We start from the raw sequence: 26,993 nt of genomic DNA on the forward strand, positions 1-26,993 counted from the left end.
CCTGCTTCAGATTCTGTGTCTCCCTCTCTAATAAACATTAAAAAATATATACATAATGACAACAGCACCCTTGCTATTGATCAATGGTGTACTTCTGGAAAGGGCTGTATCATTTCTCTTGACCTGAGAATGTTCTTGTAGGGTTGATCTGCTTCTCAGGAGCCCTTCCCAGCTCTACTACACCAAGAGCATGGGAGAGTTCTGCTGTTTTCAAGGAGTGGGGACACCCACCTTAATCACCTCACACAGGTACCAAGTATTCCTTTTTAAATTAAACCCCAAGGAATAACTCACTTCTTGAAAAGAGGTCAGCAAGAGACAAAAACACAAACCTGTTTTAAAATATCTCTTTACTTGCATGAATGTTCTTTTGAAAATCAAGTTTTATGAAAAAACACATGAAATAATTCACGAAATAAAGTTCACCTAAGCCCTCATTGTTCTCGGTAATACTATCAAGGGAAATAAAGAAGCTTCAATTACTGGCACATTTTGTCCTACTTGTCTCACCTTTCTTATTTTAATACTTTTCCTGGTAACCTAATTGCAAAAGTCTCAAGAGAGTTGTTTTTAACAAGATCAGACAAGCACTAAGTTTTAGAACATAACGTAACTCAAAGAACTATTTACTTATGCTATAGCCAAAAGTCTCATTTAAATATATAGAATGAGAAATATAATTAAATGGAATTTAGCAAAGGTTCATTTCTCAGGTCCCCCTTACACTCTCTCAGTGAAGCACCAAAGCAAGCCTTTGATGAGGCTTACACAGCTGGGGTAGTGTCACGAGGCAGCTCAGGTGTAGAGACCTCTCTTTGGGGTCTGAGAGACAAGAAGAGCTGCATAATGGCCAAGTATGTGGGCTATCTTAAAATACACATCGTTAACTAGGCTGTCACCTCATCCTGGTCTAAGGCACCTACCCTGGTATCCGCTCACTAAGCTCTAAATGATCCCCATTATAGTACCTGGTCTTGCATTCTACAAGCCCCCTATGCACACTCTAGGCAATAATACACAGGAGGTATGGGCTTCTAAAATGCATGTACATCTTAGAGCTAAAGGTCAACAGGGAAGTGGCCTAAATGGAGTGAGGCTTTAAACCCTAGCTCAGGTAAGAGCCCAATTCTTGACTTCCTCTATGGAGCTCTTGGAATTCTGACTGGGTGCCTCAATCCCAATGTGTCTAACACATGCGAGTCACACCAACTCTCTGAATTCTAGCTCTCTACTCCTATGATGAGACAACAGATGTGAAAATGCCTCAAAAGGCAGAAATCACTGTGCAAACTGGAAAGCGTTTAGAGCCCAGAACACCCTACATAATTTTAGGGTGCTGACGTGTGAACTAGGCCAGAGGCGTGTACCTGTGCAGGGGCAGGTCTGTGTGGGGATGAGAAAGCTGGAAGGCCTACTCAGCCAGGATTCAGTCTGGTTTCTTTCCTGTTCCTCTACCAGGAAGCATGAAAGCATGTGGGTCCTCCCCAGACCTGGTCCCTGCCACAAGCCTCAGATGCTCACTCCTTCTTAAAAGCCAACATGAGAGGGAGAAGTCATCAGACTCTGAAACAAACCTTTAGGTGTAGTTCAGTCAGACATTACTGCTGGTCCAGAGAAACTGAGGATTACCAATGGAAAAAATCACAGAACAAATCAATGCTAGCTTTTATCTGTAAGCAGGCTGTTCTGTGGGTTAAGTTCTGCTTTTTTGAATCAACAGGCTCCATTACTTCATCCTTCTGTCATGCACCAGGGCTGTCCCCCAACCCTGCTCTACTCTGACCTTGGGGTGAACACACAAAGAACAATCACTAGCTTAATTCTAAGAAAGAGTATTTAACTAATCATATTATAATGATTACCTTATAGTTTGTGGCTCATAAAGCATTTTCACAACTTACCAATAAATAAAAGAGCTAGGATTTATGGCACCAAATTCCATGTTCTGGTATGTTAACATTTAGGGCCCATCTTGCTATGTGCATTTTATACCTCAGTGAAAAATAACACGAAAAATATACGGGACTGCCCTAAAAATAGGAATTTTAAAAAATTCCTATTTTTCAAATCCTTCTGTTCTTCCCCTGGGGTTTGTGCTCATTTATGGTCACTCCAGGTGTATCAAATGTCTCATTAAACTTCTACCTCCTGTGGGGTGCCTGGGTGGTGCAGTTGGTTAAGCGTCTGACTTCAGCCAGGTCACGATCTCGCGGTCCGGGAGTTCGAGCCCCGCGTCAGGCTCTGGGCTGATGGCTCAGAGCCTGGAGCCTGTTTCCGATTCTGTGTCTCCCTCTCTCTCTGCCCCCCCCCCCCCCCATTCATGCTCTGTCTCTCTCTGTCCCAAAAATAAATAAACGTTGAAAAAAAAAAAATTTATAAACTTCTACCTCCTGTAATACGTAGTTTTATACCCTCAACTGGCTTATCAACAACAGTCTTCAAGACTTTTTGCTAAGCATTGAAGAGTCTGTTTTTAAATTTTTTTCAACTTTATTTTGAGAGAGAGAAAGAGATCATGAGCAGGGGAGAGGCAGAAAGAGAGGGAGAGAATCCCAAGCAGGCCCCACACTGCCAGCACAGAGTCTGATGCAGGGCTCAAACCAGAGTTGGATGCTTAATTGAATGAGCCACCCAGGCACACACACCACCCCCCCCCCCCCAAAGTTTATTTTTGAGAGAGACAAAGAGTGGGTGGGGAAGGGGCAGAGAGAAAGGGAAAGATAGAGAATTCCAAGCAGGCTCTCCACACTGTCAGTGCAGAGCCCAATGTGGGGCCTGAACCCATGAACTACAAGATCATGACCTGAACCAGAGCTGGATGCCTAACCTATTGAGCCACCTAGGAACCCCAAAGCTTTTTTTTTTTTTTTTTTTTTTAAGGCAGTTAATGTTTGGTTTAAAGAATATGACTTGACAATTAAAATGTTCAAGTTCTGGGGCACCTGGCTGGCTCAGTCAGTATAGCATGTGACTCTTAATCAGGGTCATGAATTCAAGCCCCACATTGGGCAAGGAGCCTACTTAAAAAAAAAAAAAAAAGAGAGAAGAAAAAAAAGTTCAAGCTCTATTTCATGCTATTGTAATTTACAAAATCTCTACTAGGTAAGATCTGAGATATTGTAAACATTTCTTTGCCTAGCTGAAGAGGAATTCTAAGACATTTATCATATTTCTCCTCAGTCGGTCACAATGTTAGAGAAATATGGAACTGTACAAGTAGCTACATATCTATCTGTATGCTGATTTTGTCTCTAGGTCATGAGTGTTTATTAAACCATCATCTTTCCTTATTGGAAAGAACACCAACTACTGTGAAACTAAACCTAGGAGAGACTACACCTTGGGAGAAACAAAGAATGGGAAAGGACAAAAGAGTCACATGGGACACTCATAGTGGATCTTCCAAAATCACCCAGTTCTCTTATTCCCCTGAACAGAACCTTAAATCAGCAGTCATTACTTTGCAGAAATGAAATTACAACTGAAAATGAAAACCGAACTGTTAAAAGACCCAAAAAACCAGCCTTGTAAATTTTACCTCTAATGCCAAGGCGGTCTTGTCATAAGCACAGGGTACTCTTTTCTGGATGGCTTTTGCAAAGACAGGTCCATTCTGTGTGGATGGCAAAGGGTTGATCGCTGCTCCAGGAGTACTGGAAACTGCAGGTAGAGGAGTTGTGGTCTGAGGTTGAGCATATGCATGAGCAGGTTCTGGGATTCCATAACTGTTGGAATTCCTATTCCCGTGCTTTCCATGTGGTGAGGACCTCACAAGCTTTTCAACATAAGGGACAGGAATCATCCCAATTCGGCCATCCTTGTTCCGGGCACTCCACCACTGTTCTTCAGGCTTCTCTATTATCACCAGGATCTCACCCTTTTTAAAGGGCAGGTCTTCGGCATCATTCCCAGGAAAATCATAGAGAGTCCGTACGTATTCCAGATTTTCTTCTGCTGTAGGCAGGTTGGGTGCTGATACAGATCCCATTGGTGGGCTCGGATACCTTAAGAGAGAAAGAACATTACTCTTAAGGGAAAGATATTACTCTATACCAGTGTTTGTCAAACTTTTAAACAAATCATTCTCCTCTATGATGAATTTTTTCCTTGCTATATTCTTAGTTAAGAAATTTTATCACACTGTTTTATGTTCTGCAGTTTGTTTTATTATTTTTTTTAATGTTTATTTATTTTTGAGAGAGACAAAGACAGAATGCGAGTGGGTTAGGGGGGCAGAGAGAGAGACACACACACAGAATACGAAACAGGCTCCAGGCTCCGAGCTGTCAGCACAGAGCCAGACACGGGGCTGGAACTCGTGAGCCACAAGATCATGACCTGAGCCGAAGTTGGCCGCTCAACCGACTGAGCCACCCAGGCGCCCCTATGTTCTGTAGTTTGTATTGCAACAGAAGTTTAGCATCCTCAATACATCTTGTTAAATCACATGTCAACTGCATGCATCCAACTCTTGGTTTCAGCTCAGGTTGTGATCTCAGTTAGTGAGTTCAGGCTCCACATCAACAGGGGGGAGCTTGCTTGGGATTCTCTCTCTCCCTCTCTTTCTGCCCCTCTCCCGCTTGCATGCTCCCTTTCTTTCTCAAAATAAATAAACTTAAAAAATAATAATAAATTTTTAAAAATCCCACAGTTCCTGCCCTATTATGATAGGTACAATTCTCCTTTTCTTTTTACCCCCTCCCACTGGCCAAGTTTATTTCTTAAAAGAGTCTTGTGTATGCCCGTGGCAGTTTTTCTGCCTAACATCACACTACAGGTGTTTCCCATATCACTGATCTACAGGATTACTTTTATGGCAGGGCACCATTTCATTCTGTGAGCTTGCAACAACTTAGCATCCCCGTGTTTTTGGATACTTAGTTTTTCTTTCTCCCTATTTGATCACCAACATCATGAAGTCTTTTGAACTATTTTCTCCATACTAGATTGTTGTAAAGCCTAGATTTCTGATTAAAAAACATGGGTATTTTCATGGCCCTTGGCACACACTGCCACACTACTTTTCAAAAGGCAGTCTTCATAATTTGGCAAAACTTACATTTTTTATGTTCATTTATTTATTTATTGAGAGAGAGAGAGCAAGCCAAGGAGGGGCAGAGAGGGAGAGAGAATCTGAAACAGGCTCCATACTTTCAGCCCAGAGTCCTACTCAGGGTTTGAACTCACGAACTGTGAGATTATGACCTGAGTTGAAACCAAGAGTTGGACACTCAACAGACTGAGCCACCCGGGCACCCCCCAAACTTGTTTCTTTTTTAATGTAAATGACTTGCTTAATATAGTATGCGGACTACTGAATTAACAGTAATCAATATACTACACAACGGTGATTAGGAGACAGCAGGAGTAGCTGCAGGAGCAGCAACAGTAATAGAGCTGACATTTATTACCTATGCCAGGCACTATTTGCAGTCTATATAAACTTTAAATTATTTAATCCTCTCATCAATTCTGTGAGTATCCCCATTTTACAGATGAGGAAGCCAATGCCAACTCAGGGTTAGATTTGTACTCAGGCAGTCTTGTTCTAGAGTCCTCACTCATAACCTCTAAGCTAGTCAGCCTCAGGAACAAACCCTGCATCTTTTGAGTGTATGGGAATCAATGTCGGATTGTATGTGAAACATGCACGACAGTTCCTGGCTGTTACTGAGCATCCAATTAGCTCCCCACCCCCACCCTCTTTAAGGTACACCCTGCTCCTATTTCAAAGGCCACAGACAATCTGTGAAGTCTGGGTGGTACTACATAAATCTCATATACCTTTACTAAAAACACAATCAGTTCCAAATCAGACCCCCTCCAAGGGTATTTTCATTGTCTGTGTACTTAAAAGTTAAAAGCAGTTAGTTCTACAACACAAATTGTGAGGACACTAGTATAGCTTCAGTGGGGATTAACATTAATCAAATTCATCTACGTAGGTATCCAATGGACTTACTATGTACTAAGAACTTGGGAGACAAACAATGTATTAAAACCAAGTTCTTGCTCTTGAAAGACTGCCAATTTAATATAGGCAGAGACTAGAAGGCAACCAAAGCACAACGTGTAATTACTGTGGGTCATGACAGTAGTTGATAGGGTCAAGGAGTATTCAAAGGAAAGAGTGAGTTCTGTTAGGGGGCAGAACAAGCAAGGAGGTGATGAACGAATAAAAGCTGAAGACTAGCTCCCTTTGAAGTTGAAAGATTTTGTTGAAGACAGGCTTACATATTTTGGTTCTGTATCAGAAAAAGACTAGAGGCCCAAGAGTTCAAACACTCCCTTCCCCAGCCTCTCCACACCTCACGGGGCACGCTGCTCATTCCTTTAAGTACAGCCCAGGAGCTTTGCTGGCAAGGCCCTTGACGTTGAGGAATTTCTGTAAACTGTTAGTACATGTTTAAGGCTTTGCAGGCTATACATATGGCCTATGTCGTATATTTTTTTAATACAACTTTTGGAAAATACAATAACCATTCTTAGCTTCAGTACACTATACAAAAACTGAGTCTGGCCTAGGGACCTACAAACTATGGCCTCTGTGCCATTCAGTCTACTGTATTTTTTTTAAATAAATGAGACAAACTCATTCTTTTAATTATTGTGTATGACTACTTTTGTGCTCTAAGGGCATAGTTGAGAAACTGTGACAGAAACTATATGGCCTACAAAGCTTAACATATTTTGGGTGCGTGGGTGGCTCAGTCGGTTGAGCGCCCAACTTCAGCTCGGGTCATGATCTCACGGTTTGTGGGTTCGAGCCCTGCGTCGGGCTCTGTGCTGACAGCTCAGAGACTGGAGCCTGCTTCGGATTCTGTGTCTTCCTCTCTCTCTCTGCCCCTCCCCTGCTCACACTCTGTCAATCTCTCTCTCAAAAAATAAACATTAGGGGCGCCTGGGTGGCTCAGTCGGTTAAGCGCCCGACTTCGGCTCAGGTCATGATCTCACGGTCCGTGAGTTCGAGCCCCACGTCGGGCTCTGTGCTGACAGCTCAGAGCCTGGAGCCCATTTCAGATTCTGTGTCTCCCTCCCTCTCTGCCCCTCCCCTGTTCATGCTCTGTCTCTCTCTGTCTCAAAAATAAACATTAAAAAAAATTTTTTAAAATAATAAAAAAATAAACATTGAAATAAAAATTAAAAAGCTTAAAATATTTACTATCTGGCCCCTTAAAGTTTGCTGATTCTTTGTCTAGATTACTTGGTTAAAAGAGCAGAGAGTGTTTTCATCTTTTAATACTTCTCTGGCGAGGGGGATACACGCAAATCTGACAGAGATGGAAGATAGTTTCTACTTTCTCCACCATTATTATCGCTATAGTGACCATGGGGCTCGTCTCCTGATTCAGCACATGCACAGATCTTAAATTAGACACCAAATCAATCTCCCAGCCATGTGCCTGACATAAATTCAAAGTCTTCCACCCCACATCCTCAAACTCATATATTCATCAAAATTTCCTGCAAATTACACATTAGTTCCACTGTGGACATGAAACCATGATGACAGGACAGCTTATCTTGCCCTTTCTATTAGGCCCCACAGCCTAAACATAACATAAAATTGGAACAATTCACTGTTTCTCAATCATTTTGATTTATTCCTTGATCAAAACTGTAAAAGAGCAGCTGTCAACTCTTCTTTAAATTTTATATGTAAAGAGTTTCCCAATCCCATTCAAACACACTTAGACCCATGCTTCTCCCTGACTTATATAGCCTATAGCATATTGAATAAGAAGGCCCTGGATGACTAACTGGAAATTGCCTCTTCTTATCTAATGTCAACGAACCCCCTCTCCTTTAGATTAAAAGCATCTCAGCTTCATGTATAAAGCACAGACAAAACATTTTTTTTAAGCCTGAGTGTTAATAACTTCTAAGGTTAAAATTTCTTTCTTCATGCAAAAGCAATACAACTTCTGGGAGGAGAGTTTCAAAGGTACTGGTAATCTAGTTTTTTAAAGGAGTCACACGGGGGCGCCTGGGTGGCTCAGTTGGTAAAGCATCTGACTTCGGCTCAGGTCACAATCTCAGTCTCAGATTTCAAGCCCCACATTGAGCTCTGTGCTGACAGCTCAGAGCCTGGGGCTGCTTCGGATTCTGTGTCTCCCCCTCTCTCTGACCCTCCCCACTCACACTCTGTCTCTCAAAAAAATAAATAAACGTTAAAAAAATATTAAAGGAGTCAATCAAATGGGTTTTGAAGACTTTTCTTATTATATACACGTACATATTCTCTTTTATGTACAGAAATATTTCATAGTAAAAAGTTGGATTATGTACAGAAATATTTCATAGTAAAAAGTTGGAAAACTAAACAAAATAGGTAAGAAAAACAATTCTAAGAAGACTGGCTAAGAACCTTTCTAGCGAAACAAGCACTGAATACTGAGAACCTCACCCTTCCACCCCTAGACATTCACAGCATCATTTATAGCTCTCTATGCCTGTGGCTGCCTCTCCACTCCCTTCCACAGCTCCTCTTCTGTTCACTCTGTGGATTCCCTAAGTTTAGACTGCCAAATCTACATTTAGCCCCCAATTATCTTCTCAATAACAAGCCCATCAGATTGCTAAACCTGGCTTCCAGTACACATCTCAAAAAGATTCTGCCTGCTGAAAACAATCATCCCCCCTCACCCTGATCAATTCTCTTCTATTCTCTCAATTAAAGATACAACTGAATCATTCTTGAAGTCATACCTCTTCCCTCACCTTCTACATGCAATTGCCCAGCAACAACTGTTAGTTTCCACTTTATAGTCCCAAATGTCTTAGAGTTCAGCTTTTCACAATCCCTTCTCCTGTAACAGGCCTTCATTAGTTCCACATCCTAGACTCTCTCCCTACCCAGTCTCACACCAGAGCAGTTTCTAAAAAGTAAAACTGGCCATGGCAATTCTCTTCTCTCTGCATCTCCCCCGCTCATGCTTGCGTGCTCTCTCTCTCTCTCTCAAGAATAAACAAACATTAAAAACAAAAAAACCCAAAACAACTTTATTTTATTTTTTAAGTAGGCTCCATGCCCAATGTGGGGATTGAACTCATGACCTTGAGATTGAGAGTCGGATGCTCTACTGAGTCACCCAGCCATCAAAAACTTTAGATAGCTCCCACTGTTAAATTTATTCACAAAGCATAGGAGGCCTTTTACAATTTAGTATTTATTCTTCCTTCCTACCTCACTGCCCATCACTCATATTAATTACAACTGTGCCTTTCCCTAGCAGGCACTGCCACCACCTCTTCTCTTCTCACCTCTTCTTTCAAGCCTTCCCTGACCCCCCAGTTGATCATCCTTGCTTTTAAGTTCCCATGGTATTCTATTTTAACTTGTTCAATATACTGAGCTTCTTCAGGGCTAAAACCATGATTTACTCCCATTATATGCCTTGAGTCTAGTAGTGGGTTTTGGTATAGAGTAGGCTTCAATACAGTGAAATTCCTGCTAATAAAAATAAAATGCCAAAGACATAGAGAAGCATTTCCCATTACTGTCCCTATTCTTTTTTTTTTTTTTTCCCTTCTGAAAACACAAAAACTTCAGCACTCCATTTCCCTATATCTGGTTTAATACTGTTATACAAAGAAATCCTGTATGCCACTTGGTTTGCTCTCCAAGCCTCTTCAGTTCACCACTGTTCCACTCATGCTCTCAGACGTCATTCCAGACTAGTTGCCACATGCCTAGTGGCTCCACCTTATGTGGTATGATCTTAGCTCAGACTCTAAAATAATCTGAACTCCCACTAATTAGCACTGTTCCCTTTTACTTATCAGGAAAAACTAAAATATTTTAGCCTGAAGGAAACCTAGAAATAATCTAGTCCAACTCTTCAAGTCAAAAGAAAAAATCTATCTTAGGTTAAAAAAACAAATCTCTGTATTTGAGTCTTAAGTAATAGAAAAAAATCACAAATCAAATGCCTACCAGTACTTTACACGTCACAACTCTTAACCGGGCAAACTTCCATTCCCAGCATAATGACAATGTTCTTGTATCTCATCTGAATCAAATTTGGAGGAGTTAACTACTGGTAAGAAGAAAACCAAAGGTTTATTCATGGTGCCAAATTCTATGCTAATCAAAATTACTGGTAATCTTTCTCCCCCAATCCTAATTATAAAAGTCCAGATTTTAGATACCTCAAATATTTAGAACAGGGGATGTGGGAGGAGGTGTGACCATGATACCCATGGCATCCTCTGGTCCATGCAAGGCTTGGCTTCTGCTTCACAGGTGGGAGGGCCCTCCTCTGGGCACTCAGACTAGGCTGGGCATCCTTTTCCAGCTACTCTATCATATTAGATAGCATGGAAATTGCCTTTAAAAAATCCCAGTACCAGTAATCTTCTCAAGAATTTGACAGGGATTATTTTGATTCAATGTTAGTTCTATGTTACCAAATACATGTAACATGCAATGTCTGTTGAGAAAATAAAATATTTTCTCTAAGGGTCAACTTGCCTCAATTAAAAAACTTTACTTTTCATGATTTTTCTCCTAGCCTTCATATAGCTATATAAGCTAAGAACTGGAGATTTTATAAGCAAAGTAAGCTATACAAAACACAGTCCCTAAACCACAGGAAAACATATTTCATATCTAAACAATCCACTCAGGAATCTTCTGAAACGTTCTGTTGTTAAACTGGAAATCACCTCCATTAAATTAAGAAGCACTAGCACTTACCTGAATACTAACTATAATTTAATGAACAGAATCTTAAAAATGTTTATACTCAAATAAGTTGGAGGTGAAAACCACCAAAGGTTTTGTTCACCAACTGTAATATAAAAAGTACACTCACATGCTGAAAGAGAATCCTTTAAGGTCACTCAAAATCAACAAAAGCCATCTGACAAGACATAACACCTTTTGGAGGTTTTTTTCTTAAATTAAAAACAAAATTTAATTTAAAACCCACCACAGGAATACCACAAATACAAAAAGGAATTAATGAGATAAACTGAGAAGATACAAAGTTACTAATGTAGCAAGTCATTTTGGTTTCTTCCTTTCTCTTTCCTCATCATTCCCCACTCCCCTCCCATCAGCAACTCAATCTTAACTCCAAAACAGGCACCTCCAAGCCATAGCTCAAGTCAGTCTATATGAACTATGACACCTATATGTTATCAGCCATGAACATTTTGCACCTGAATAGCAGTGACAACCCCAGAGGACTCCCCTGCTTCAAATTCCTTCCACGGGACCCACTGTGCTTTAATTAAAATCCAATTTCCTTATCTTGACCATTATATCTCATAACTCTTATTGGACCCCTTATTTAAGCACCATACTCCCGGGGCGCCTGGGTGGCTCAGTCAGTTTTGAGAGTCCCCCTTGAATTTTGGCTAACGTCATGATCCTAGGGTCGTGGGATGGAGCCCTGTGTCGGGCTCAGCATGGAGTCTGCCTAAGATTCTCTCTCTCCCCCTCAGTTCCTCTCCCCAGTTTGAGCTCTCTAAATTTTTTTTTTTTTCAACATTTATTCATTTTTGGGACAGAGAGAGACAGAGCATGAACGGGGGAGGGGCAGAGAGAGAGGGAGACACAGAATCGGAAACAGGCTCCAGGCTCTGAGCCATCAGCCCAGAGCCCGACGCAGGGCTCGAACTCACGGACCGCGAGATCGTGACCTGGCTGAAGTCGGACGCCTAACCGACTGCGCCACCCAGGCGCCCCAAGTTTGAGCTCTCTAAAACAAAATAAAACAAAACAACAAAACGCTCACCACTACCAACCTACTATCTTTTTCACCTCTGGACTTTGTGTAAGCTCTTCCCTATGACTGGAAGGCTCTTCCCTTCTCTTAATCCAAGCCTTCCCAAGGCTTGCCTCTTCTCTACCCTTAGTTAACATCGTGTTTCTCTGACCACACTACATCAGGTAGGTCTCTTCTATTATATTCTCTCTGCCCAGCTGCATTTCCTTCATAGCATTTATTAATCTTGTATTTTATTTATTTTCCTAATTTTTAGTTGGTCTCTTCCACTAAAATATAAGTTCTATTATGGAAAAAGTATGTCTGCCATCCATTGTTCTCAACTTCTATCACTGACATATAATGCTCATAAACATTTGAAAATACAAAACTAAATGTTAAGGAACATTCCAATAAAAAAGATCAGACTAGGAAACAAGCACCAGTCCTCAAATTCTGAGGAAGTCATACTGTTGTAATTTTTCACTAAGGAAAATTAAAAAGCTAAGGGGCATGAAACTTTGGCCTTAAAAGCTCAATTCTGACGCCTAAATAACTAAACCACTTAATTTATCTTGTTTGGATGTGAAGAGGCATTTTTAAAAAATGTTTATTTTTTAAAGAGAAACAGAGAGAAGGCTCATGCGTGGGTCAGGGCCACAGACAGGGGGACACAGGATCCGAAGCAGGCTCCATGCTAACAACAGGGCTCGAACCCACTAACCACAAGATCATGACCTGAGCCGAAGTCAGATGCTCAACCATCTGAACCACCTGGGCGGCCCTGGGTGTGAAGAAGCATTAAACTGACTTGCTTTTGGTCAAGGCTTTACAGGATACCTCTAGTTTTTTCTGAAGGTTGAAAACATATTAAACCAAATCGGCGAATTTCAAGCTTGAAGGACAGTCCAAAGATTAAGAAAGTAAATCCAGTCAGGATCTAATCCAACCAGCATTGTGATCACCCTCTGATCACAATGAAAAACAAGAAACTAAATTACAGCAACATGTCTGGGGCAGAGAGCAAAAAGAGGGAGAAGGGAAAAACAATTAAAGCTGCAGTGTAAGCGGGAGGGCTTATTATTTGAGGGGCCTAGAACAGCAGTTAAGATTTCAATACGCGAGGAGTGGGGGTTAGGCAATCAAGGGAAGAGCCAATAGCCCCAGTTGGCTAGTGGGGCTGCACTAAAGGAAGAACAGGTAGGGGAGAGGGAGGAGGACAGGCAACAAAAACATAAAGTTATGTCTGGTATCTGGGAAGACACATGTATGAAAAATGCGGAGTTGTTTTTGTTGGTAATGGGAAGCCACTGCAGCATACTGCCTTTTCTCTCTAGGAGGGAATTCAACCATTTACTCACACTTTCTCAAACAGCTGTATTAATAGTATCTGTCACCTCAAAGCAAGCACAGTGCCTTTCACATAACACGGCTTAATAAATGCCTGAAATTAATGACATAATTCACCTCCATGAGTTGGAGAATTCACTTAAACATACTAAAAATCTCATTACAGTTGGTTCTAATATTCTCTCCAACTCCTTATATCAGAATTATACTACTGTGCTCAAAGTGGACTCTAATTGCCAGCATCTTTGGGGACCTGGAGATTTCACTATTGGTGCCTAGGTCTTTATTATACACTATTTGATTTATAATCACTTTCTCCCAGTTTTTAAAGTCCATTTGGTTCAGCAGTTAATCTTACAGTCATGATACCGTCATGGCTTTGTTTCTTCTCTATCTTATTCCACAGAAGCAACACTTACGCATGCAGTGGGGGTTCCTTAATTATTATAGCTTTTAATGGTTAAAGCTCAGAGCAACATCTTGCCAGTGAATCTATAAAATCAGAAACATTTCATTCCAAAAAACCAGTATCAGCACCCTATCCTTTTTAAACAGATGTTCAAAAAGCAAAATGGGCAGAAAAATACCTTTTATTAAAATAAAAATTCTAGGCAATTTCTTCAGTTCAAATTTGGCATAATTCAAAAAAAGTGAGAAAATACTAAAGACAAATTAAAGCAAGTAATCAAATAAAACAATGCACTTTACTTGAAAAGGAGGATGCTTGATGCTCGGAGTCACTTTGGGGGCCTAACTTTATTTATTTTGGGGGGGGCAGGGGAGAGGCAGAGAGAGAGGGAGAGTGGATCCTTAGCAGGCTGGGTGCTGTGAGAGCAGAACCTGATGCAGGGCTTGAACTCACAAACCGTGAGATCATGACCTAAAGCTGAAGTTGGTGGCTTAAAAACTGAGCCAGCCAGGAGCCCTTGGGTGCTTAACTTTAATATTAAATCATTAGACTCAGAAATATCCAAAAAGCATATCTGAAACTAAACTTGCATAGAATTAAGAAAGTGTTACTCTAAATTTGTCCTTTAGTAAGTAACATTATAGCCTTATCCCTCCTTAGAATTTAACCAGATTGATTTCTGACCTATTAATGATCCAGCTTGGGAGTAAACTATAAAATAAAAACTTAAAAATATGTCCTAGATGAAGCCAATACACCTTATTTTAAAATTTCTGTAATTAAAAAAAAAATTCTGTAATTATAAAACAAAAGGTGTCTGGCATTAATTCAAACCTGGCACCAAGTATCAACATACAGTTCTGATGTTTCACAGTTAAAGGTTTTGTTTCTGAACGCTCAAGCATTTTCATTTGTCGATTGTTCCAAAGGCTGCAGTCCAAGAGTTCTAAAACTGGAGCAGGGAGTTGCAAGAACCTTGAGTAGTGTGCAAAATTGAGTGTACGGACATTTTTAGGGAGGGGGGAAAGTCACGACTACTTTGAGATTCTCAAAGAAGTCTGTGATCCAAAAAAGGTTTAAAAACAACAATAAAACATTCTGCTGTAGTAGAATAAGCCAATAGATAATATGACAAAGGGCAAAAAAAGCGTGCATTTTAACTATGCAAACCACCGTTAAACGTGTTTAAAACGCATCCCCGCATTCAGTGACCCAGATCCTGACACTAGCCTTCCGTTCAGAATGCCTTCTGGAAAATAATTGGGTTCAGAATGGGGTGAAACGGGTTCAATCGCCCCTCGCCGCACCCCCCTCCCCCAACTCTTCGATGGATCCCAAGCGGACAAGCCCCTGCCATTCTCGACTCTCCTCCGCGGTCGGAGTGGGCTGTGCGCCCGAGGACGCGGGCGCTCGCATACCTGGGCGCGGGCTCGATTAGGGTGGTGGTGTCCAGGTAGTGGATCTTGTAGAACTCCAGCAGGGCCGGCAAGTGGTCAAATTCCTGGTCCCCAATCTTAAAACGGCGGTTGGGCAGAGAGTTGATGATGTAGTGGGAGACCCGCGAGTTCTCGGACACGGACAGCACATAATCCCCAGGGCAGGTGGAGGAGTCGCGAACTAGGAACATACCGTGGCGCTGGCCCTGGAGCCGGGTCTGCGCCTCCTGGCGAGACACCGGCCCCATGTACCAGGCGGAGCGGTCTGAGGAGTCGAACCTGGCGGAGGACATGGTGTGGAGCCGGGGCTCTGCGGCGAGTCGGGGCGGCGGCTGCTCTCTTCTGTTCTGGACGCCTCTGCCCGACAGACGGCTTTGCGGCCAAGGAAGGGCCTCTTGGCACACCTCGAGGCGCGCTTAGAGGGCCGAGCCACCTTCCTCTCGGCTTCGGGCCCGCAGCATCCTCCGCCGCCGCCCGCCTGCTCCGGGGCCGCCTTACGGAGGGAGCCGGCCCGGGGAATGCGGAGCAGAGCCCGAGGTCGGGGCGGGCGAAGCCGAGCCGCAGCGGAGGCCGCCCCGGGATTCTCGGGCTGCCCGGAGTACCGGGGTGCCTCCAGTCACTCCTGGCCTGGAACGCGCCGACTCCGCGGCCCCCGCCCCCACGACTCTGCACCGAAACCCGCCGCCACGCAAAAAACCGGACTGCTAAAAGCGTCGCGCCTCCGGGGCGGCTTTGCCGAGCCCGTTCCCAAGAGCCACAGCAACAAAATGGCGGACGCAGGAGAAGCGGCCGGCCACCTCCCCCTCAGCTCAGCGCACTCTCTCTGCGCACGCGCGGGCTCCGGCTCCCAGCTGCCGCCTGGGCCCTCCCCTTGTCGTCGCCCGGCGCGGCCAATCAGGAGCACGGTCGTGACGGTCGGGGCGTGCGCCGCTCGCGGCCGCTCCCGCGTTCCGGGAGGAGGCGGGGGAGGCGGGGGAGGTGGAGGAGGCGGTGGTGGTGGCGGCCACTCCCTTCTTCCTGGGCTGCGGTGCGCCGCCGGGGGCGCTGCCGCGGCCGGCTCTCCCCGCGCTGGCAGGAAAACAGCTGGAGACTAGAGGGAGCGGCATTTCGAAAACCTGCTCTGGGAACAAAGCATTAACGTACACGCCGAATCTCTGGCCATGGAGGCGTGGCACTGAGGTGACCTGGCCGGCCTAGGGGCTCAGGGGGACCCGCCCTGAGGGATACCGATGGGCGGACAGGCCCAATGGGTCGAAGTGGTTCTGGAAGGAGATGACCGCGGGGGCTGAGGTGACCAGCAGACAGGGACGAGGTGGCCTCGACCCGAGGTGGCCCGATAGATTAAGGGACCCAGAGTGGCCAGGAGACTCGACAGGCAGCATTGGGGGGTTGTGGAGGTTATATCGAAAGGAGTAAATGGTCTAGGAAGTCCACAGTCTGGTGCAGTGTGGCCATCATTAATTAGCGCTTGATTGATACAAGTGAAATGCAAACGCCTCCGGGCGTGGCCTGAAGACCTCGTCTGCTCTGGATTCTGCAGCTTCTCTGAATCTCCCAGTCCTTGGCTGACCCTACTCCCGCCAGGACCTCCTAGCCTGTTTCCCCGCCCCGCCCTAGAATGAAATTTTAAGAGAACAGGGATCTTGTATGTCTTGTTCACTTATGGACCTAGCACAATGTCTGGACCTGAACTGATGCTCAAATATTTATTGAATGAATGACTGTTCAGAAAAACCACCAGGTTACTGGTGCCTGATTTATGGTAGCACCATCCCTGGAACTGGACAGACAAGAAAGCATGTCCAAAAAGGGAGACGCAGGCAACACAAACCCATACTTAGATCCCTTTGTCAATGGAATGTCATTTGGGCTGTTTGCATCCAAGTTGATCATATACTGGATTCTAGGGTGATAGGTGATATCTATCTTAGAGTAAGCTAAAGGGGAAATATCAAGGTCTAGTGCCTTTTGTGACATAGCATAAGCAGGTTTTCATCTTCCAAAAACTGTCATGACTCAGGTACAATTTGAATAGGACAAAATTTGAAGATGACTGTTGGGATTCAAATCTTGCTCCATTGACTAGCTGGGTGACCTTGGACCAATTATTTAATCATTCTATGCCTCATATATTAAACAAGCTAATACATGTAAAGTGCTTAGAATAGTGCCTGGCACATATTAAACATCATATAAGAGCTTTTAATTATTACTATTCAGCCTCTATCTGGGCTTCTGCCTCCATAGCCTAAAGGTGTGCAGATCTTTCAATGGGTGGATGAGGGTAGGGAGAAAAATCTCCGTTTGATTTTCTAGCTACCTTTTCTTTTTTTTTTTTTTTTTTTTTTAATTTTTTTTTTTTTCAACGTTTTATTTATGTTTGGGACAGAGAGAGACAGAGCATGAACGGGGGAGGGGCAGAGAGAGAGGGAGACACAGAATCGGAAACAGGCTCCAGGCTCCGAGCCATCAGCCCAGAGCCTGACGCGGGGCTCGAACTCACGGACCGCGAGATCGTGACCTGGCTGAAGTCGGACGCCCAACCGACTGCGCCACCCAGGCGCCCCTTCTAGCTACCTTTTCTTACCAGATTTTACCACTTCATCATCAGCCACTCTTTGCCCAGCCTTTATTTGGATTCTACCCTTACTTTGAAACTGACCTTTGGAAATCATCACTGATCTCCACTGAACCTAGCATTTTCTTTGATCTACCTGGCCCTATGTGTCTATACTGAAAATCTGTGGAAAGAATCCCTTTTTTTTTATTTTATTTTTTTAAGCTTCTGAGCCACTAATACAATTTTTTCTTTCTCTTTAATATACTTGTTTGTTTTCTGTTTTGTTTTTTAACTCAGAACCCTGAGATCAAGACCTGAACTGAGATCAAGAGTCAGACACTTAACCTACTGAGCCACTCAGGTGCCCCTCTTGGTCTTTTTTGATAGCACTTTTGTCTCCAGCCTCTGTGTGTAGAAGCTCAGTGCTTAATCGCTCTACAGCCTCTCCTTTGGTAGGCTAATAATGAAGGCTTTAGGAATCACCTGTTTATTGGTGACACGGAAGCATGTATATTCTAAAAGTAGAACAGAATCTGACCACACCCTATAATTTCTATGCAAACTCTATGGTCACAGCCTAAATTCTTATCACTTTCCGTTGTGATTGTTTATAAACATCTCTCTGGTCCTAATCAGAATGTCTTGAAGGCCTCCTTTACTATTATTTTTTGTATTCCCAGTGCCCAACACAGTGCCCAGCACATAATATATACTTAAAATAAATGGTTTTTGAATGTAGGTGGATAACGATGAGAAGAAGCCAGAGCAAAGAAGATTTATTGTAGTAAAGGTAAGGTGATTTTTGTCACTATTTCCTGTTAATTAACATAATAAATGTATTTAAAATAGGTCTTTGGACCTGAGGTTTATTTAACCCTATATCTACCCTAATGTTTTATCTTCTGTTTGGATTAAATTGTGCCTCTCAGCTTCCCCTTTTCTGTCAATAGCCATCAGTGTTTTCCTAATGCGCAGACTCAAATCTGAGTCATTTTGTACTTAACTAAATAACTCAAAAATACCTAATTTATATAGTGTTTTCCAATTCACAAAACTGTGAATACATTGTTTTACTCACTCCAACCAAAGTCCCATGAAATCCTTTTTTATAGATGATCCAGAAGCTCAGAGAGGTTAAGTGACTTGCTGACATAAGTTATTATAAATTATATAATTTGCAAGAGGCAGAGCTGGCACTCCTGAGCCAGGTCTCCTGACTCAGAGTCAGTCTCACTTTATTGTTACACAACTGCCTATAATTTAGTCAATTTTCTTTGTTTTGCTGATCAGGAAACTGAGGTCTTCCAATGTAAAATTTAACACCAGGAAGGGATATCAATCTTATAATACAGAGGAGTGGTTGGACTTGTCCCTCTTTTTGGATTTCAGATAGCACCATCATTCAGCTGCCAAAGTGCCATGATCCCCTCTTGAAAAATTTATATTACAGATGGATCAAAATGCCTCTCCTTTTGCTTCAAAATAGTCCCCTGGGGGATGGAGTATGGACCGGACAAAGGTGGAAATAAGAATGCCCTTGTGTTGGTAACTGTTGAAGCTAGGTAACAAGACGTGTGTTTGGGGCAGGATGGGGAGGGTGAATTATAGTATATTCTATTTTTTTATATGTTTGGAATTTTTCATAATAAATTTTTAAAAGTGCTTTACTTTCCCTTAGTACAGCTGAGACAAGCTTTAAAACAAATTCCAGGGGCACCTGGGTGGCTCAGTCGGTTGAGTGTCTGACTTCAGCTCAGGTCATGATCTCGTGGTTTGTGGGTTCGGAGCCCCGCGTTGGGCTCTGTGCTGACAGCTCAGAGCCTGGAGCCTGCTTCAGATTTTGTGTCTCCCTCTCTCTCTGCCCCTCCCCTGCTCATGCTTTGTCTCTCTCTCTCTCTCTCAAAAATAAAATAAAAACATAAAAAAATTTTTTTTAATTCCAAAAAATGTTTCTAGATGCTAAGATATAACAAAATGGAAGTGAATGGAGAAGCAACAAGGAAGCATTAAGAAAAAAAAAGGAAGAGGTTGCTGTAACATAAAGATTTGTGATTCTGCCAGCTTGCTCATTCCCAGGGTTTCCAGATGGCAGTATACTTAGATTTTTCTTCTAAGATAATTACAATCTAGTCTCAAAGGACTGACAAAGCTTTTCAAGTACCTTGTCCAGATCCCTTACTTCCTAGCCCTGAGGCTGCCTCTGTGCAAAGGGCACAATCTTGGGACAACCTACTGTTGACTTTGTTCTCCCCTATCTGGGCAGGTCCAATCCTGATGATGGTTAAAGCCAGGTAGTCTTCCTATGTTGCTGCCTTACTGAGGACATGAGAAGAGCAAGGGTCTGTCCCTTTCTCCTGCCCTTGATTCTTTTCTATCAGTGATTCTGAGAGAAGAAGAAGCTTGACCATTTAGGTATGCATACTTGATATATTTACTTCACTGACTTGATAAGGTCAGCAGTTCTCAGATGCTTTCTCCACAAGGATTGGTTGACCTGTTGAATATCTACTGCATTTCTTAACCTAATTTTTTGAGATATTTTCCTCCTATGCAATAAATTTTCTCTTATCAGTTGTTCTCAGTCACTATTCCCCCATGTTTTACATACACACACACACACACACACACACACACACACACACACACATATACACACATACATTTTTTTTTTTTTTTTGAGAGACAGCACAAGTAGGGGAGAAGGGCAGAGGGGGAGAGGGAGAGGGAGAGAGAGAGAGAGAGAGAGAGAGAGAGAGAGAGAGAGAGAGAATCTTAAGCAGGCTCCACACTCAGCATGAAGCCCAACAGGGCTCAATCCCATGACCCTGGGATCATGACTTGAGCCAAAATCAAGAGTTGGACTCTCAACTGACCAAGCCACCCAGGCAGCCCTACATGTATTTCTAAGTTTATCTCCCTAAAACAAAAAAAGGAGCTTATTAATGATTTGCTTTTTTCCCCCTCCTATTACTTTCCTACAATACTAATAATGTTCATATCCCCCTCACAATTTTCCATACCAAGCTATTTAAAATATCAACGTAATAATCACTTCTTTCACGGGGTGATATCTTTGAACTAGACTTAGTTGCCATATCCAGAAGCTCTATTGGCCACTATAGAAAGCACTGGCCCAATCTTATTCTAGTGTGGTTTTTTTTTTTTTAAGTTTTCTTTTTTCTTTCTTTCTTTTTTTTTTTTTTTTTTTGTAATCTCTACACCCAACATGGGGCTCGAATTCATAACCTTAGATCAAGGGTCACACGCTTTTCTGACTGAGCCAGCCAGGTGCCCTTTTCTAGTGCTTTCAAGTGTGGTCGTGTTCTCCTTGCCATTTTCTAACATAGTTATAATTGCTGTGTCACCTCTCTTATATAAGTCCACCTTCTTGTCATTTAGCCACTTGTGGGCTGGAAGGCAAATTTTCTTGTTTCCCCTGGATTTTAGAGCATTCTGGAATGCCATTAGTAAAATTCTGAGCAGGATGATCCTTTCACTAGAGGGCACCGATTCCCTTTCACACTTAGCTCAAAGAAACCAATTGTACTCAATTCTTTACACTGGGGGTATGTCACCAAATTTTTCCATAAATGGTCAGATAGTAAATATTTTAGGCTTTGCAGGCCAAGAGGAAAGGCAATATTATGTCGGTACTTGTGTAACAAGAGGAAAAAAATTTCCCACAAATGTTTTAAGTGAAATTCAAAATATGATAGCAATTGAGTATAACTTCTTTATACTCCAGGTATGCTAATGAGAAGAATGGAATTCTTTTGTTTGGGATAATATTTTGCTTAATTAGGCTCAAAGTTAGTGTTCCCTATCATCAAATATTGAGCTATAAATGCTGATTTGTAATGATACTACATGTTTCATCTTTGAAAATGTCTCCATCCAGATGGTACTGCCAGTACTGGTGTTGGTCCATGAGCATGATTTTAATTGAGCATATTTATTGTTGGAAGACATATATAGGATTCTGTTAGATTCTTCTGATGTTTGTCGTTTAGCTTCTTGTTAGTTACAGATTAGTCATTTCCATTTGAAGGTTAGGTGGAAGCTCCTCTGTTGCACAATGAAATGGATTTTGAAATATGGAAATTTCCACTGCACTTGACATCAAGGTCTGGCGATATTGCTTCTTCTAATTTTTGACATTACAGGAAGTATATAAAGCTGTTTTACATTATTTGTGATTCAAAACATTATTGTCAAAATGACTTTGTTACAGTACACATTTCACATATAAGCACTGCTTTGCTCTGTAATTTTAGGTTGAATTCATTGAGAAACACTATCAAGCCTGTAGCTAATTTCCAATTCTTCAGTAATGATGGTTTGGAATAGTTCTCTGTTCTGAAAAATTTCAATCTTGGCTCTAAGCTGAAAAAAATTGCAGTAAAATGTTACCACTGCTAAGCCATCAAAATGCTGTGTAGTAGGGCAAGTCGGGATATTCAGCTTCTATCTTTGACAAAACTTCATAGACCTGATGATGGTTAGGTACAAAAGCCTGCCCCTCAGGCCTACACTTCAAAATAAGCAGGTGAGCTGCTTTTACTTTATTTTATTTATTTATTTTTTTAAATGCTTATTTATTTATTTTGAGAGAGAGATCGTGAGTGGGGAAGGGGCAGAGAGTGAAGATCCCAAGCAGCCTCTGTGCTGTCAGTGCAGAGCCCCATGTGGGGTTTGGACTCATGAACCATAAGATCATGAGCCAAAATCAAGGGTTGGATGCTTAACCAACTGAGCCACTCAGGGCACCCGAGCGTCTTTCACTTTAAATATTGGCTGCATGGGCTGCCTCTGAGCTGGGAACTGGGGTAGGTAGGTCCAACCCCACAGGCCCTTTAAGAGCTATCTCTCAGATCGCTACAGTCTTGTGAGTCTGGGGATGTGAGCTACACTGTTTTTCAAAGTTAGGTATTTTGGGGGCTTGTCTCTCAGGTGCAGGTCCTAAAAGTTGAGGTACCTGACATGAGGCTCCTCAGGGAAAAGCTGTGGGATTTGAGTTTTCTCCTAGTTGTGGCTTGCTGCACAGGAGTGGGGTTTATGGCAAAATTGTTTCTCAGCTTCTCCTACCTGCTTCAGTGTGGTTTTCTTCTCATTTGCCTCAAGTGTAGTTGCCATTCGACAAGCCTTTAGGTTTTTTAAAGAGGAAATCGTTCCATATGTTGCTGTAGACTCAGTAAGTCTGTGGGAGGAGGCGAGTTCAGGATCTTCCTGTACCACCATCTTGAACCAGAACCTGTCTTGTTTTTAATTGACTATTGATGATACTCCCAGTGTCTTCTAATTTTTGAGCAAGTGTTCTCACTGAATGACTAAGAGTCTAAAATGAGTGTATTTTCTCTGGACATATTTCTTTGCCTGCTACAATGAAACACAATTTAGCATTAGTAAGCAGCTTTCTTTGGCTAACAAATGAGCCACTTGGAAACCTACTTTGCTTGCAACTTCATTTTCACTTGTTTTTGTGAAGAAATTCTGATGAGAAAACTCTCAAATTTTCTGACTGTTGTTTTCCTGTGAGTTGGGGACGCTGTGATGACCGCTTAGTGTAAGGTGATATACGTTAGCACAGATAGAGCATCACTGTATAATAAACCCAGTGTGTTGCCATGTAATTCATTAACAAAAATCTACTGTCCACTTTGCCCTAGAAATGTGATATTCAGAATTTGCCTTTCTTCTTTTCACAATGGATGTGCACAAGCAGTAAAAACATAAAATGCTGTGCTACAATGTCAACACATGGCATTTGGAACTGTTGAGCTATAATTGTATCATGGCAATTTGTAGGGCACAGAGCTGAGCAGAGTGCAAAGAGATAAGAGTGCCATTTAGTCTCTATCCCAACAATTCAACTCTGCCATTGTAGTAGGAAAGCAGCCATAAACAACATGTGGGTTTATCCCAATGGGTATGAGTATAGATTTATTTCAATAAAACTTTATGGACCCTGAGATTTCAATTTCACCTAATTTTCATGTGTCATGAGATATCCTTCTTTTGATCCCCTCCCTGCCACCATTTAAAGATGTAAAACTATTCTTTGGCCAAAGGCCATACAAAAAGCCAGTGGGCTACATTCAGCCCATTGGACATTGTTTGCCATCTTCCATATTGAACGTGTGTGTCTTTGTCCTGTTCCCAGTGGGACCCAGGATTTTTTAGAATCACTGCCACAACTTCTATAGGCCTACTCTCCCCTGAGAAAGGCCCCTCATTACAACCTCACACCCATGATAAATAGAGTCAGTGTTTGTTTGCATCTTACTCTATCTCTACGTCTGGCCAGTGCCCTATTTCATAGCATTCAGCCCTAGACAGCCTGGCACATGATCCATGGTTACATCCCACAGCACTGTCAACATTTATCCAGATGGAGTTCCTTCATCTAGGGACAGTATTCCACCCATAACGGGGTTTTGAGCCACCAGAGTTAGGTTCTAGGACATAGAGAAAAGACCAAAAACTACCCACACCCACAACACAAAAGCTGCAGTTGACCCTTGACCAACATAGGTTTGAACTGCAGAGGCTTATACACACATGGATCTTTGTAAAAAAATACAGTACAGTACTACAGAAAATGTATTTTCTCTTCCTTAATATTTCTTAAACAATTTTTTTTATTTATTTATTTTTGAGAGACAGAGACAGAGTGTGAGTGGGAGAAGAGCAGAACGAGAGGAAGACACAGAATCCAAAGCAGGCTCCAGGGTCCAAGCTGTCAGCACAGAGCCCGATGTGGGGCTCGAACGCACAAGCTGTAAGATCATGACCTGAGCCAAGGTTGGACGCTCAACCGACTGAGCCACCCAGGCGCCCCTCTTCCTTAATATTTCTTAATAACATTTTCTTTAGCTTCCTTTGTTGTGAGAATACAGTATATAATGCATATAACATGCAAAATACATGTTAATTATGTGACTGTAAGGCTTCTGGTCAACAGTAGCTATTAGTAGTTAAGTTTTCAGGGAGTCAAAAGTTACATGTGGATTTTTGCCTGCACAGGATTTTTAACTAATTCCCACATTGTTCAAGGGTAAACTGTGCCTCTCTGAGACTGAGACGGATGTAAAGCAGTGATTCTTAAACCTTGCTGAACATTTGTTCACCTGGGCAGCATAAAAACAAACAAGCAAAAAACAAAAAAAACACAACACTCAGGCCCCATCTCAAGAGACTCATTTAATTGACCTGGAGAGACCTGAGTTACATTTAAAAAGACAACCAGGTAATGCATCCACATGGTTCAAATGAAAAAAAAAAAAAAAAATTAGACACCTATACCATCTATCATGGAGGCCCCTATAGTTTACTACTTTTATTTGCCTTTTGTGTATTACACAAGTGATTCATTATGCAAGTAAAGGAAACACTATATCCATGCTTCTGCATCTGGCTTTTAAAAAATTTAATATATCTTGGAAACATTTCCATTATCAGTATGTAGAGGTGTTCTTTGTTGTTTGTTTTTACATTTGCATACTATTCCACTGTGAAGATATACCATAGATTATTTAACCTATCTCTGTAGATGGATATTCAAATTATTCCCAAGTTCTTATTGTTATAAACAGTACCGCAGTGTATAACTTTGTATGCATATAATTTCATAAGTATGCAGGTGTTTTAGTTTGGGCTGCCATAATAAACTACCAAAGACTGAATGGCTTATATGTAAAAAATTATTTCTCACAGTTCTGGTGGCTGGGAGGTCCAAGATCAAGACATCCACAGATCCAGTGTCTGGTGAGAGCCCACTTCCTAGTTCCTGTGTCCTCACATGGCAGAAGGAAAGGGTGAGGGAACTCTCTGGGGTCTAAATTTTGATAAAGGCACTAATTCCATTCATAAGGGCTCCACCTTCATGACCTAGTCACCTCTCATAAGCCCACTTCCTAATACCATCACATTAAGGATTAGATTTCAGTATATGTATTTTGGGGGGCATTAAACATTCAATCTGCAATAGTAGGTATTTCTGTAGAATGAATTCCTAAAAGATTAAAGGATAAATGGTACATACGGTCAAATTTCCTTTCTTGAACATCATACCATTTTGTCCTTCAGCAGTAACATAGAAGAGTGCCTCTCTCCCCACAGCCTCATTGACAGTGTGTTAGACTAGCCCGGACTCATGTAGCAGTGACTTAACATAATAAAGGTTTATTTCTGACTTATAAGCAGACAGGGCAGTGTTCCTCTGTGCAGCAACTCAGCAATCCAGGCTGGTGGAAGCTCCACCATCCTGAAGGTACACCAAGTGGAACAAACACTTGACCTTCTCCCTCGGTAGTTGAATTTTAGAACTGGAGAGTCTCTTTCATTTAAGAACACCAGCTATTAAATGCTTCAGCCCAGAGGATGTATGTTAATTCTGTTCGCAGAATTATGAATCAGAATGAGTCACATGCCAAGCCTCAATGAAAGGGGACCAGGGAATTGAATCCCCATATCCTCAGAAGTAGAGGAGAAGTAGAAGAGAATATTGGTGAAATTGTATGTCCAATTTTTAAAGCTTTATTAAAAAATTATTTAAAATTTAGTTTTTTTTAATGTTTGTTTATTTATTTATTTATTTATTTTAAATATTAGATTTTACTCCAATCTTTTATTTATTTATTTATTTTTTTCAACGTTTATTTATTTTTGGGACAGAGAGAGACAGAGCATGAACGAGGGAGGGGCAGAGAGAAAGGGAGACACAGAATCGGAAACAGGCTCCAGGCTCTGAGCCATCAGCCCAGAGCCTGACGCGGGGCTCGAACTCATGGACCGCGAGATCGTGACCTGGCTGAAGTTGGACGCTTAACCGACTGCGCCACCCAGGCGCCCCGATAATGTTTATTTATTTTTGAGAGAAAGACAGAGAGAGACAGAGACAGAGCATGAGCAGGGGAGGGGCAGAGAGAGAAGCGAAGCAGGATTCAGCTCTGAGCTGTTAACACAGAGCCCAATGCAGGGCTCGAACTCACACACCATGAGATCATGACCTGAGCCGAAGTCGGATGCTTAACCAACTGAGCACCCAGGTGCCCCTAAAATTTAGTTTTAACATACAGTCATTTAAGCATCTGACTCTTGCTTTGGGTTCAGGTCATGAACTCATGGTTCATGAGTTTGAGCCCCACGTTGGGCTCTGCACTGACAGTGTGGAGGCTGCTTGGGATTCTCTGCCCTCCCCTGCTTTCTCTCCCTCTCTCTCAAAAATAAATAGGGGAGCCTGGGTGGCTCAGTCAGATAAGCGCCCAACTTCAGCTCAGGTCATGATCTTGCAGTTCATGAGTTTGAGCCTTGCTGTCAGCACAGAGCAAACTTCAGATCCTCTGTCCCCCTCACTCTCTGCCCCTCCCCCACTTGCACAAGCACTCTCTCTCTCAAAAACAAACAAACAAACAAACAAACAAATAAATAAATAAATATTTTTTAAAAAGCCTCTTGTGGTTTGTTTCCCTCCCTCCTCTTCCCCTGCCCCCTCATATGTTCATCTGTTTTGTTTCTTAAATTCC

The 26,993-nt window shown here is 42.2% G+C and overlaps 1 protein-coding gene across 1 annotated transcript in view; it reads right to left on the minus strand.

Annotated features, from left to right (window-relative positions):
* CRKL (CRK like proto-oncogene, adaptor protein) overlaps positions 1-16,484 on the minus strand; it is a 36,344-nt gene extending 19,860 nt beyond the window's left edge. The window contains exons 1-2 of the mRNA XM_045457610.1: positions 14,892-16,484; positions 3,539-4,004 (exon numbers count right to left, since the gene is read on the minus strand). Of these exons, the coding sequence (XP_045313566.1) occupies positions 3,539-4,004; positions 14,892-15,202 (777 nt within the window). The 5' untranslated portion in view covers positions 15,203-16,484. The remainder of the gene's footprint in view (positions 1-3,538; positions 4,005-14,891) is intronic.
* Positions 16,485-26,993: the final 10,509 nt, after the last annotated feature.

The sequence above is a fragment of the Leopardus geoffroyi genome, chromosome D3, assembly GCF_018350155.1.
Source record: "Leopardus geoffroyi isolate Oge1 chromosome D3, O.geoffroyi_Oge1_pat1.0, whole genome shotgun sequence".
NCBI lineage: Eukaryota > Metazoa > Chordata > Mammalia > Carnivora > Felidae > Leopardus > Leopardus geoffroyi.